This window comes from Macadamia integrifolia, unplaced genomic scaffold, assembly GCF_013358625.1.
Source record: "Macadamia integrifolia cultivar HAES 741 unplaced genomic scaffold, SCU_Mint_v3 scaffold3080, whole genome shotgun sequence".
Classification (NCBI taxonomy): domain Eukaryota; kingdom Viridiplantae; phylum Streptophyta; class Magnoliopsida; order Proteales; family Proteaceae; genus Macadamia; species Macadamia integrifolia.
Window position 1 is genome coordinate 1 of NW_024869187.1, and position 14,070 is coordinate 14,070.

At 36.2% G+C, this 14,070-nt stretch overlaps 1 protein-coding gene across 23 annotated transcripts; it reads left to right on the forward strand.

Moving 5' to 3' along the window:
- Window positions 1-4,081: 4,081 nt before the first annotated feature.
- LOC122067716 (probable leucine-rich repeat receptor-like protein kinase At1g35710) lies at window positions 4,082-13,701 on the forward strand (the record flags this gene model as incomplete). 23 transcript variants are annotated; one of them, XR_006136844.1, is given in 9 exon segments in its annotated part: window positions 4,082-7,620; window positions 8,777-9,359; window positions 9,767-9,908; window positions 11,532-11,845; window positions 12,694-12,760; window positions 12,870-13,031; window positions 13,121-13,191; window positions 13,288-13,315; window positions 13,399-13,701. XR_006136844.1 is itself a non-coding variant. In XM_042631555.1 (2 exon segments), coding segments are annotated over 2 exon segments (3,901 nt in total), but the record flags the coding sequence as incomplete, so codon positions are not given.
- Window positions 13,702-14,070: the final 369 nt, after the last annotated feature.

The following is a 14,070-nucleotide window of genomic DNA, read 5'->3' on the forward strand; positions in this document are numbered from 1 at the left end:
TTTTTTTTTTTTTTTTAATCTTTTAACTGCTCGGGTCCGAAGGTCCAGAATGTTGTTGATGCGCTGCTCCAAACGGAACAGCAAAATACTACTCGTTGCTGCGTCAAACACAAGATTTCCTTGTTTGGGGGTCGGGTCGTGGGGGGAGAAGCTCCAATATAGCAAATGGTTGAGAAACTAATACTGAATAAAACGTATTATCAAAATCCAAAATAAAGATCCCTTATCTCACTCTCTATGCATCTACAAATTTCAAAAAAGTCAAGAAGTGTATTTGGCTAGGGTTCTCCATACCTCTAAATATCCGAATTCATGGTTATAGGCAGTTAATGCAGTTTCTACATACCTATCATGGGGATGGAGATGGATGGGTTTGGGTCAGGTCACTGACACTGGACAAGTTGAAAAAAAAAAATGGAACCAATGGAAGGAAAGAAATTCAGAAATTGATTAATTGTCTGAAGTAGAATCTAGAAATGGAGATTGATCCCCTGCAGCCAGCCCCTCCTCGTCCACATCAAAGAATATAGAGATAGCATTTAATAAGATAAAGAAACTAAAACCAATGGAACGAAGTCTCTCTCTCTCTCTCTTCCAAAACCTCACGACCAAAGGTCCCACACAGTTTATGAACACTTCAAAAGTCCGCAACAAGTAAATGTGACAATAGAGACTGAATTGTTTTCGTGTGTTATCGATAGGACTTCAAAACACAAGATATCACCTGGCCTCTCTATAAAATATCAATCAAGATGACAACATAATGGTATGTATGTATAATTGATTCCAATACATACAATATAAATTATAAAAATCAATATATTTTTTTTTGGTAAGGAATAAATTAGCATTCATACAAAAGGAATGATCTCTTCAGAACGACAAACGAAAACACACAGTACCCAATTGTGTTGACATTACACCAGTGCATATGCCAATGCCATGTTGAAGAATTGGGTTGGGACAGCATGGTCTTTTCGTGCCTTTTTTATTTAAGTGTAGAGTCAAGTAAGCGGGTTGGATTGAGATTTTAGCGGATCGAATTTCTTGGAAGAAGAATATAATCTAAAGTAACGTTTTTTTTTTTTCTTTAATTCAAATGGAGAAATCAAGATAGAATTGAATTCTAAGTTGCATACTATATATGAGAAAGGGCTTTGGGATGATATTTTGACTAATGATTACAAGGTTGGATCAATTTTGTTAGATAGTGCCAACTTAATGAGGAGAGAAAGGAAAAAAAATTTTTTGGAGAGAGAGAGAGTATTGAATCACAATGGTCCAAAATGTTGGGGATTCGTTGATCTAAATGGAATGGCACAATTCTAAAAGGACACCAGCGGACTACTTTTGGGTGGCCTCATGGGGAAACACTACACTCCAGGGGAGTGCCGGGACAAAGATATAATAATAAAGTCTCAAACCAATTCTTTTTCGTTAATAATATCTGAAATCAGAATCATTTTTATCCGATTTTGGTATTATCAGTTTCTAATCAGTTTTTGTTACTCGGTTTATAATTGGTTTACAAGCGGTTTATAATGTCGATTTTAAAAAATAGTTATCAAATTCAATTTGTATTGAGAAGTGATGGGATTTATAATTGTATTGGTTAAAAAAAAAAGACAAAAATTAAATATGTTATTTCACAACTTGTATCCCATCAAATATAGAAGTAACCCATTAAAACACATTTTTTAATTATTTTTGGTTGGTCCATCAACACAGTAAAACGCGTTAACATGATAACACCATTGGTAGCGGTTAATCATCGATTTTGCGTTCTAAATCAAAGCAAACCGAGAAATTGACCTACAAAACCAGAATCAGGTCATATTTATATGGTGAGGTTTGATTCGATCATAAACGGTTGATTCTGGTTCCAATAAATGGTTTCAGTTATATTCCCACCCCGAGTATTCCGAATCAGTATTAGTCAAGACCGATCCCAAGTTTTATAATGATGTTGGTGATTTCCTAGGGACTTGGTCAATGCCTTTGTGGATCAAGTTCCCCTGGTGCATCTAGAATAGGCAATTCCATTAGCCCCACTATATACTCTTTCCAGTTTTCCAAAAAATGTATGGTCCTCTTAAGTCTCCATCTTTTCCCCTTACTGGGTCCTTTGATTCTTCCGTGGGTTTCTTGTATGGCCCCTAATAGGCAGGCCCTTGAAAAAAAAGAAAAAAAAAAAACAAAAAACAAAAAAACTGTAAAAGATCAACCTTTTATCTTTTTATCTTTTTGTGATTTTCTCCATGTAAACTAAGATAAGTTTGGCAATGATCAAATTTCTACTTCAAAAATTAGAATAATCAAATGGAACAACTTGACCCATAGTCCATTGGGAATGCCTTGTTGCAATCTTGCAATGATATGGGGACTATGATTGTAACTGTGATTCTACTTCTTCGGTTGAGATCGAGTCTTCGTTCTAATTAGGACCCTCATTCGTGGCTTCGTTCTCATCTCCTTATACCCCAAGCCCAAGAGTATGATTATTAATTCAAAAATCCAATCATGGGATCACTCCACAATCTTTTATCACCAACATATGTTTAATTAAGTATAGACACATACAAACAGGTAGCTTTCTTCTTTCTTTTTTTTTGATTATAAGTTCAACCTCTATGAATACTTAATATACACTCCTCGTCGAGATAGTCCTTTGATTCACCTTCAAACCTCAACATAACTTGGTCATTCATATTACTAAGAAAAAAGACTTCTAAGTCATTCTTAACCGAAAAAAATGATCTAGTCATTTCATATTTAAGGATCTTTTCAGTGGTCTTCGAAGTGTCGCTACCTTTGGCATCATTTATATAAGAAGGATTAGGTGTAACAGAAGGTGCATTGTTGAGCTTATCATAGGGCATCAGGAAGTGCAATTCCTCGATCCCCCATCCCCAACCCACAAGAAATCAATAATATCAATATCTTAATATACAGATCAGAAGTTTTGCCAATAATTTATTTATTTATTTATTTTTTTTCATGTGGTTGGTGGTTCCAGGGGTGCAAGCAATAAGAAGTTAAGAACCGTCGTTTGTGCTTGAATCATGAATAACTTAAACCAGCAACAATTTGTCTATTAAGAAAATGACATTAATACAATGGCTTCAGCAATATGATTATGTTAATTACTTAAGAAAAGAGTTTAGTCCTAAGTTTTCCACTGAAGAACTGGATACCATTTTTTTATTATTTATTTATTTATTTTTAGGGATTGATAATGGTGGTAGGAGATGAGGTGGAGGCAAATGCTAGAAGGTTTTTTCAAGGGATTGAGTCATGTCGGAAAATGGTAGCTCAGTAAAGGCTTGGATGGTTTCCAATCAGTTGTTTAAGTACTCATCGAATGAGAAGGATGTGGTATGGCGTTGGAAGTTCTTCAAACTCTTACTTGACATAAATTTGGTTTAAAGGTGGCAATTCCAAACTCACACCGGCAGACCTATTAAGGAAAGCTTGAGTCGACCCAGCTCAATTACAATCGGTTGTTCCTAGCGCCAGTCACCCATCTGGAACTGACCGATTATGCACCCACCAAATCCCGGCCCCTTTAACACGACTATTTGAAATATCTATTCCACTACTCTCAGACCATAAAGACTATTTTATTTTTGAAGACTATGAAGACTAACTTAGTAGAACATTTTAAAATATTCAATTATTAACTTACTTAATAGGACCTTCTAAGGACTTCTTAAGGCCTCATAAGGCCCATTTTATTAGTATTCCCTCTTCAACCCTATTTTAGAGACTAATTTTTCATATAGCTCGTTTAGAGTGAAGGGGCCCAGCAGCCTGTATAAGGCCCATCTAGCCCGATTCAAGCTTGAAACTGATCGATGGAGCGATTAATCAAATGGTTGGTCACGATGCAGAGGGGAAAATCGGTCAAGCCATTTAGGCCTGACAGGTTAACACCCTTATTTTGGTTGTACTATTAAATTAAAAGATTTTTTATTGAAGTTTTGTGATAATTCTATAATGGGGCTTGCAGGGATCTACGCTCACAAAGCGAGGGTTAGGGTTGGAGGTATGATCTTCCCCTCCCCCCACCATCGTTTGGTAATGGATTAGGGGTCTCTTCCTCTCAGTCGTCATCAAGTGAAACAGAGGCTCTACTCAAATGGAAAGCCACTCTCCAAAACTACTCTGTCCCTGCTCTCCGTTCTTGGAAGCTTACATCATCATCCTCAGCACCAATCCCCTGCTGCAACTGGTTTGGTATAACTTGTAACAAAGCCCGAACCAGCGTGGTTGAGATTAGCCTTCCAGGACTGGAGCTGCAAGGTACGCTTCACAACTTCACCTTCTCTTCCTTTCCCAATCTCTTCCTTCTCAATCTCAGCCTCAATGGACTCACAGGACCCATACCAGATCAAATTGGTAGACTCTCCAAACTGATCACCCACCTCGATCTCAGTGGCAATGAACTCAGCGGTCCAATACCTTACGCAATGGGAAATCTGGTAAATTTGGTTATGTTGGGCCTAGATACAAACAACCTCAGTGATCCAATCCCTAATTCTCTGGCTAATTTAACTAGACTAGAGACCCTCTATTTGCATGGCAATCAATTATCTGGTCCAATGCCTTCTGAAATTGGAGATATGAAAAATCTGGTTCACTTGGCACTACAAAAAAACAAATTCAGTGGTCCAATCCCTCATTCTTTGGCTAATTTAACTAGACTGAAGAGCCTCCATTTGTACAACAATCAATTATCTGGTCCAATGCCTTCTAAAGTCGGAGATATGAAAAATCTGGTTGACTTGGAGCTATCTCAAAACAACCTCAGTGGTCCAATCCCTCATTCTCTGTCTAATTTAACTAGACTAGAGTTCCTCGATTTGGATTCGAATCAATTATCTGGTCCAATGCCTTCTGAAATCAGAGATATGAAAAATCTGATTGACTTGTGGCTATTTGAAAACAACCTGAGTGGTCCAATCCCTCATTCTCTGCCTAATTTAACTAGACTAGAGACCCTCTATTTGTATTCGAATCAATTATCTGGTCCAATGCCTTCTGAAATCGGAGATATGAAAAATCTGGTTGACTTGGCATTACAACAAAACAACCTCAGTGGTCCAATCCCTTATTCTCTGGCTAATTTAACTAGACTAAAGAGTCTCCATTTGTACGACAATCAATTATCTGGTCCAATGCCTTCTGAAATCGGAGATATGAAAAATTTGATTGACTTGTGGCTATCTCAAAACAACCTCAGTGGTCCAATCCCTCATTCTCTGTCTAATTTAACTAGACTAGAGTTCCTCGATTTGGATTCGAATCAATTATCTGGTCCAATGCCTTCTGTAATCAGAGATATGAAAAATCTGATTGACTTGTGGCTATTTGAAAACAACCTGAGTGGTTCAATCCCTCATTCTCTGTCTAATTTAACTAGACTAGAGACCCTCTATTTGTATTCGAATCAATTATCTGGTCCAATGCCTTCTGAAATCGGAGATATGAAAAATCTGGTTGACTTGGCATTACAACAAAACAACCTCAATGGTCCAATCCCTTATTCTCTGGCTAATTTAACTAGACTGAAGAGTCTCCATTTGTACGACAATCAATTATCTGGTCCAATGCCTTCTGAAATCGGAGATATGAAAAATTTGATTGACTTGTGGCTATCTCAAAACAACCTCAGTGGTCCAATCCCTCATTCTCTGTCTAATTTAACTAGACTAGAGACCCTCTATTTTGATTCTAATCAATTATCTGGTCCAATGCCTTCTGAAATCGGAGATATGAAAAATTTGATTGACTTGGAGCTATATCAAAACAACCTCAGTGGTCCAATCCCTCATTCCCTGTCTAATTTAACTAGATTGAAGATCCTCTCTTTGTATGGCAATCAATTATCTGGTGTCATAGCTCAAGATTTTGGTAGCCAAGCATTTATTGTAAAATTCCAGTTGTCCGACAACCTCTTATCTGGAAGCTTACCTCAACAAATATGCAAAGGGAGATCACTTCAAAGATTTTCGGTTGAGAACAATAGTCTTACAGGTCCTATTCCAGACTTAAGAAATTGCCCAAGTTTAAGTAGAGTTCGACTTGAAAACAACCAATTTGTAGGAAATATAACTGACAGTTTTGGTGTACATCCACATCTTTATTACATTGATATGAGTCACAACAGACTATATGGAGAGTTGTCACCAAATTGGGGAAAATGTAAGAATTTGACATTTCTAAAGATTTCTGGAAACAATATTAGTGGAAAGATACCACACGAAATTGGTCAGTTAACACGACTTGGACTACTTGACCTTTCTTTCAACAAACTTATTGGTGAGATACCAATGGAATTGGGTAGTTTATCCACTTTGTTACACTTGAATTTAAGTGGCAACCATATTTCAGGGCATGTACCAGTTGAAATTGGTAAATTAATCAATTTGGTGCTTCTTGACCTCTCGGCAAACAGGTTAATTGGATCAATCTCAGTTCAGCTTGGTCAATGCTCCAAATTGCTGTCATTAAATTTGAGCTGGAATTCATTGAATGGAAGCATTCCATCTCAAATTGGTGATCTAGTATCCTTACAAATTCAATTGGACCTTAGTCATAACTCAATTAGTGGATCGATACCACCTGAGCTTGCAAAGTTGATGATGCTGGAAATTTTGAACTTATCCCATAATATGATCACAGGCTCAATACCTTTTTCTCTTGAAAATATGGTTAGCTTAGTATCTCTTGATCTATCCTACAATGAGTTAGAGGGTGTTGTTCCCAACACTAGGGTTTTTAGAAATGCTTCTTCACCTCAAGCATTTAGAAACAATAAGGGGTTATGTGGTGAACTTCAAGGTCTACTTCCTTGCAATCCATCTCTTACAAGCAAAGGATTGACAAAAAATGGATATAAAGTTGTCATATCCATCGTTGCTTCTTTTATAGGAATTGTGTTCCTAATATTTGCAATTATCGGCATTTTCTTCCTCTTGCGAAAAAAAGTGAAAAAGGAGAATATAGAACAGGCAAGAAGAAACCATGGAAATGTATTTTCAATATGGAATTTTGATGGAAAGATTGCTTATGAGGACATTATTCAAGCAACAGAGGATTTTGATGCCAAATATTGCATTGGAATTGGAACTTATGGGAGTGTTTACAAAGCAGTGTTACCTACTGGCCATGTAGTCGCCTTGAAGAAGTTCCATCCGTTGGAAGGTGAGATGATAGTTGATGATGAAAGCTTTGGGAATGAGATTCGTGTGTTAATAGAAATAAGTCATCGAAACATAGTCAAACTTTATGGATTCTGCTTTCATCCGCGATGCATGTTTCTTGTTTATGAGTACATGGAAAAAGGAAGCATAGCACGTATCTTAAGCAATCAAGCAGAGGCTATTGAGTTTGATTGGCAGAAAAGAGTAAATGCCATCAAAAGTGTGGCCAATGCTTTGTCTTACTTGCATCATGATTGCATTCCCCCAATAATTCATCGGGATATTTCAAGCAAAAATATATTGCTGGACTTGGACCTTGAGGCTCATGTATCTGATTTTGGCATTGCAAGATTATTAAAGCCAGACTCATCTAATTGGACGTCACTTAAAGGAACTCATGGATATATTGCTCCAGGTATTTAAAATTTTCAATGCTATATACTAAATTTTTTTTATTGTAGTTTGAGGTTTCTTTATTTTTACTGAATTGGGCCATTAAAGTATTTTCCATCTTAGTATTGAAAAAGGAAAAGATAATGTGTTTGCATCTTATACCTTCAAGTCCAAGGGGAGCATCAAATTATTATAGTGAAAAATATAATGTTTGAACTTTGAAAGATTTAGTTCACAATCATGGGACTTTGATTAAAAAATTCTATTTTATTTTCTTTTAATTACAGTCATTTTTGAATAATAGGATGAATATTGCCATGTCCTATTGTTTGTTATTTATATGTTACATGAGAAATTATTAAATTTTCCATCAGTAAATACCATTTAGATTCTTTTTTACTTAAGTTAATGCATTATATAAATTAGAATGAGTACAAAATATTTCACATGGACTAACCCATGTCTTGCCAAGTGGCAAGTGCATAAATATATATATATATTCACTAGGCATAGTGCATAAATATATATATATATATATATATTAAAAGGCCACAATGCTCAATATTAAGGGAGAAATATTGGGCACAAGTTTCTTCCAAAGCCATAGAGAGGACATCTCTATATGAGCCACACTTTTTAGCCATATACTTTATTGGATGGGCCCCAAATTTTGTGGAGAGGTAGATCCCAAGTCTCTTATTCACATTTGATGTTTCAGCCTCACAGAGTTTTCTTGGTGGCAAAATGAATTATTAAAAGTTTTATGATTACAGAGAGGGTGCATGGATACCAAGAGGTGCATAGATACAAGGTAAATAACTTAAGGGAAAGTGGTTTCTGTTCCGGGGGGGGGCACGGGGAGCATGGCCCCTGTGCCCAGACACATGGGGGTGAAATGACTGCTCTATCCCCCATGAAATACAAAATGATGCCTTATTGATGCTTTCTCGCGTGCTCCCATTGGCCCTAGTATGTGCACACGCAGTGACCAGGCTCCCCGCCTAGGAAACACTTCCCCATAACTAAATTTGAGTTTAAAATTGATAATTGATGAGTGCAGACCATGCTCTTCCATATTCGTCATTTAAAATATATTGCAGTTTCTTGTTTCTATTAAAATGTATTTGTTGTCCTATTTATACATTTTCACTCAGCCTCTTTCTTTTCTGACCTTGCAGAGCTTGCATACACCATGGCTTTAACTGAGAAGTGTGATGTATATAGTTTCGGAGTAGTGGCATTAGAAACAATTATGGGAAAGCATCCAAGGGAGCTCATCTCATCCTTAACATCATTAGTTGGCCAAAAGATTCTACTAAGGGACATGTTAGACCCATGCCTCACCTTTCCATCAGACCAAAATGTTGCAAAGGATGTGGTTTCTATTGTGAGAATAGCACTTGCATGTTTACGCAATCACCCACATTCCCACCCAAATATGCATCAAGTATCAAAAAAGCTACTTTTTCTCCAACCATCATTTGTGGAGAATTTTCATACAATTACTGTAGGTGACCTAAATGCTATTGAAATACAATAATTATGATCGACGGCTCATTTGACCAACAGGGGACTGACACGATTTGTTTAAGACCACAATCAAAATTAAACAATAAATCTCAAGGTTAGCATTTTGTTAATTTCATGGTTATCAATCCATTTCATTCCAAAACTATATCATCCTTTTGGGCTTTTGATAGGGATGGCATGGCTAAAGTCCTCACTGTGTAGACCATAGAGCCGATCTTTATTTCTTTGGAGGTGATTCTTTTCTGAAAACTTTTGTAATTATGATTTATCTATTTTAATACGTATGCTTAGAATTATTAGTTATATGATTTTAATCTTACTAAATGAGGTTTTTCTTTTGTCAATTTAAGTCAGTCTAATCTTTTTCTTATTTTGGAACTTGGAAGTGGTAGTTAAAGTTGAAGGAAGCCGCAAAGGCTGCCTTTTTGTTTCAGCCTCATGTTGTAGTGATGATTGATTCCAAGGGGTTCCTTTTTCGCCTGCCACTTCTCTTCCATAGTAACATAGGCTCAATTTGGTTGTATAAGATATTATTGTAAATGAGGAAATGTTATGTTGTCGGATTATCATGTTCCTTATCTTATGCTTTAGTTATCTTGTCTATCAAGCTTATCTAATGTATCATTTTTTGGATACAGAGGGAATATGAATAATTCAAGGTTGTAAGGTGTTCTGAGGCTGGATAAAAAAAAGAGGAAGTCAGTTGCGACTTCCGCAGCAGAAGAAAGAGAGGAGAAGGAGAGGGAGAGACGTATTTATTGTAAAAGAGGTTCACTTTAGGTAAGTTTCAATTCTGTATTTTTTTATTTATTTTTATTCCTATTTGCTGGCTTTAGATTTCTGTTTTTGCTGATGGCTATGCCGAAGGTAAAGCAGTTTTCTAAAGAGCCTTGATTTTTTTGCCTTCGAAGCTCTGTTTTGCTGATGGCCATGCCAAAGGTGAAGCAGGGTTTTGAAGTGGTATTGTATATCTCTTTCCTTCTTTTTATTAATTCAATTGCTGACTTTTAGCAAAAAAAAGAAAGAAGGAAAGAAAATAAGGAGAGAGCCAGAGACCAAATAGGGAGAAGGAGAGGCAGAAAGGGAAACCTCTAGAGAGGGAGAGAGGTGTGTGTACTATCCTAAAAAGAAGGAATAAATGGAGAAGAAAAGAAAAAGAAAATTTAGGAGAAGAAAGAAAGGAGAGAGGGAACTGTGTTTTGTCTTGGAGTAAAAGAAAGAAGAAGATATATCAGTTGGACTTTAACCATTATTTGGCTATAGGATTTTAAATTGGTTTTATTGTTTATAAATTGTAATTGGACATATGTATTGAAAGAATTTGTAACTATGAATGGAAAATGTTCAGGGTTAGATTTAGTTGGACTCTCTATATGGAATAGAACCCTAAGGCATTGTTGTATGCTTGTATAGGTAGTAGTGCCCTGAAGTGAGTGAAACCCCAGCTGAAATTTTCGAGTTAATTGATTGACATGTAAGTGGAACTTGACATGATCCACATATGTATTTATAAATATGTTTACTTATGTTATATTATTCCGAGAAATCAATTGTATTGTTGTTTGTTTGCGAAACATGTTGTAAAGTTCTATAGATCAGAAACTTGGGATTCAGGTCCAGCATTTATTTTCAATGACATAAAGTGGGACTTTTTGCAGCACCCAAGATATAGATTTATTGGTGGTGGAGAATTAAAGTAACTGCTTTGTATTTGTTCCGTTTGGGGATGTTGGATGTATTCTCTGTACATATTTTTTCTTTCAATTCTATTTTGCTGACCATTAGCAATTATATATATATATAGACATAGACATTTCTTAAAAGAATATGAATTTATGCTATGATTATATAGAATACTTTATAAATGTATTTTTTTTTTGATCTTATAATTGATTTTATACATTATTTATATGAATGACTGTATGACATGATTATAATCCTTTCCAATAGGGGGTTAGGTGTTAGATGAGGCATACATGTATGTTTATGTTCCTCTCTTAGCCAGCAGAATGGCCCATATAGGATGGGATGAGTTGTGATGTGATGTACCACGTAACCCATGTTTCATCGTGTGTGCCATCTAGCCCATGGTTTCGTGTATGTGTGCCACGTAGCTCATGGTTATGAGATCCTGGACTGTGACTATTTGATACACGAGATGCCTCACACTTATGTTTGCAGTTGGCCGTGTATATCTATGACTAAAAATAGGTATATGTTCTTATGGTGCATATATACAAACAATGTGACATCTTTAAAATTCCTGCTTATGCAACATTTTTCTTGAAACTAAACTACATTTAAGGACGAGAAAATTCTAATTAAAATAGTTAGGATTAGTACTGGTTTCGTTTATATCTGCATTTATTTGAAGGTTGATTATCCATTTGTTATCTTTGACAGTTGGAAAACTGCATCATCCATGTGATACTCATGGTTCGGCTGATGGCTATGCCAAAGGTACATGAGTCATATGAGTTTTCTTTGGTTGTCTTAAGTTTTGTTGATGGCCATGCCGAAGGTGGAGTGTTAAATCAATTCTGTATTTTTTCCCACTTAGGTATGCATAGATTTTAATCTTTTGTACATCCTAATCTATTATTAATAGAATCTTTTGCTGACCTTTAGCTAGAAAAAAATATTGTTCCATTTTTTCTCTAATATATGACTTGTGTAGCAGGTATTTCTTGGAAAAAATGGTGTTCGAGATGCCATTGGTAAGAAGATGCCAAAATTGAAATTGACCTACATATTCAATCACCTTCATTTCAGAGTTGCAAAGGAAAAGCTTACTGATTGGATGTTTATGACTATATCTACTAAGAACAGAGTCAACTTAGTACAGAATTTGCTTTGGATCACATAAAAATGAGATTCACTGCCATTGCAGTGAATATTATAAGCTGAATATAGTGCAAAGGTTCCTCCCTTGTATTCCTGACCAATCCAGTGTCATTTGTTGAATCTTCTTCAGCTATATCTCAGTCAATAATTCTCTCTTGCAGCAAACACCCAACATGGTACTATCTTAAAGTCTAATAAAACAGCTCAAATTCCTGATTTCCCTGGATTGCCTCAAGAACATCAATTAACTATAAATTTAGTTAAATCTCCCAAAGGAGGTTTTCAATGGACTACCTTCCTTATCATTGATTCTGTAAAAAAAAGAAAAAAAAAAGATTCAGAGGACCCTAATTGATTAGCTGGCTGCCGGTAAAACAGTCATCTCTAGTGCTCCAGTATCCCTCCTCCACAGGAATTGAAGGATATCCCCGGTAGGAAATGGCTGATGTCTCCCTAATGTTTTGCTTATGTCAAATGAGGCGCGTCTCCTATCAATGGGGTAACAAACTATTCCCTTCTCTTGTTTAGAAGGCAATGGAAACATGGAGAAGGAATATATAATAGACCAACATATACTTCAGAGGATATAAACACTGAATATCTCTCCTTTCACTCTCTTTGTTCCATTCAACAGTACAATGTTGGTTTTACATCTTTGATACTTCATATTATACTATGCTCTGAAGTAGACATTGTCCTAATCGTTTGCTTTGTGTGATAGTGAATTAAAAAAAGAGGACAAATTATTAAAAAACAGAGGAAAGAAGTTTCGGTTGAAGGGGGAAACAGTGAGTGATATTTATAATTTTTCAGTGTTGGCTTATTTGCATATCTTGCTTGACATTGAATTTATGTTCCTTTTTTATCCTTCTCTCAATATTTCCTTCCTCCTAGCAGGGAATAGCAGCTGCACTTTCAGCTTATTGTCATGCAGAGCTTTCTAGCCGCTGGAAGTGCCTACCATTGTTCATATATTCCTGGGCTTGATGTTGGGGTTGTCTCATGTTCTGCAATTCTCGTATTTGTGGTCACTCGATCTTTTGTGTGGGAATTAAGGAGGTACCTTAACAATTATTATTTTCCTTTCCATGGAAATTTAATTTTCATTTTAGTCTTTTAATTCAAACACTATATATTCCTTGTCATAGTAGTGTTGGAAGGAAGGGGGCACACAAGAGTTAAGGCTGCCTAAGAGTCCTCTTTCACCCGTACACTGAAGGTTAGGTGGTGAGACTTCTTTGGAGATCTGCATATGGATTGTGTATGCAAGTTGTTTACTGACTAAACTCTCTCTCTTTCTGTTTCTATATAAAAGTGGGGGAGTGAGAGGGTAATGTATAAAGGTAAATATATTTCTGATTCTCAAACCATGAAGCTGTCTTCTTGTGAGATCTCTTTTTTACTTTGGTCTTTGTGAGGACGAAAGAGGGGAGGAAAGATGGAAGAGAAGGCGTTATCTTGTATTGGGTTGTGGCATGACGGTGTTCTCTCTGTCAAGGAAAGAAAGAAAGGTACTGAGTCTTTTCTGTATTTTTTAATGACATGTTTGAAGGTGACGGTACTATAATTTTGTGAATCCACCTTTGTTTGGTGAGTTTCTTTGTAACCCAAGATGTAATTTTTTCTCTTGATATTTTGGTAGCCTCTATATTGTCTAGAGAGGAGATCTTGTAACCTCTTTACTATTATAGTGAAAGTTTTTTCCTGGACGAGGTCCCGTGGTTTTTTCCCTTTCGTCTTGAAAGAGTTTTCCACGTTAAAAATGGTGTGCATTTGTAGATTGAGTTGATTTGTTTCAGCGTCATTACTTTATATATATATTTTTGTTATCATTGTGGAACTCCATTAACTTGTACACAAGTGGAAAATTGTTATTTTTTCCAATAAATAGTTGGTGCAATCTCGCTGGGTAGGATATGGAGTTGCCTAATGGGTAATGACTCATGTTGAGCTCTACTTTTTTATTTTCATGCAAGAAATAAATTATATTAAAAGAACAGAAGCACCATTAGATACAGAACGAGGCATATAAATGCCAGCCAAGTCAGCAAGAAAGAAGGGAGCTGAAAAGTTGGGGGGATTAAAAGTGAGAAGCACA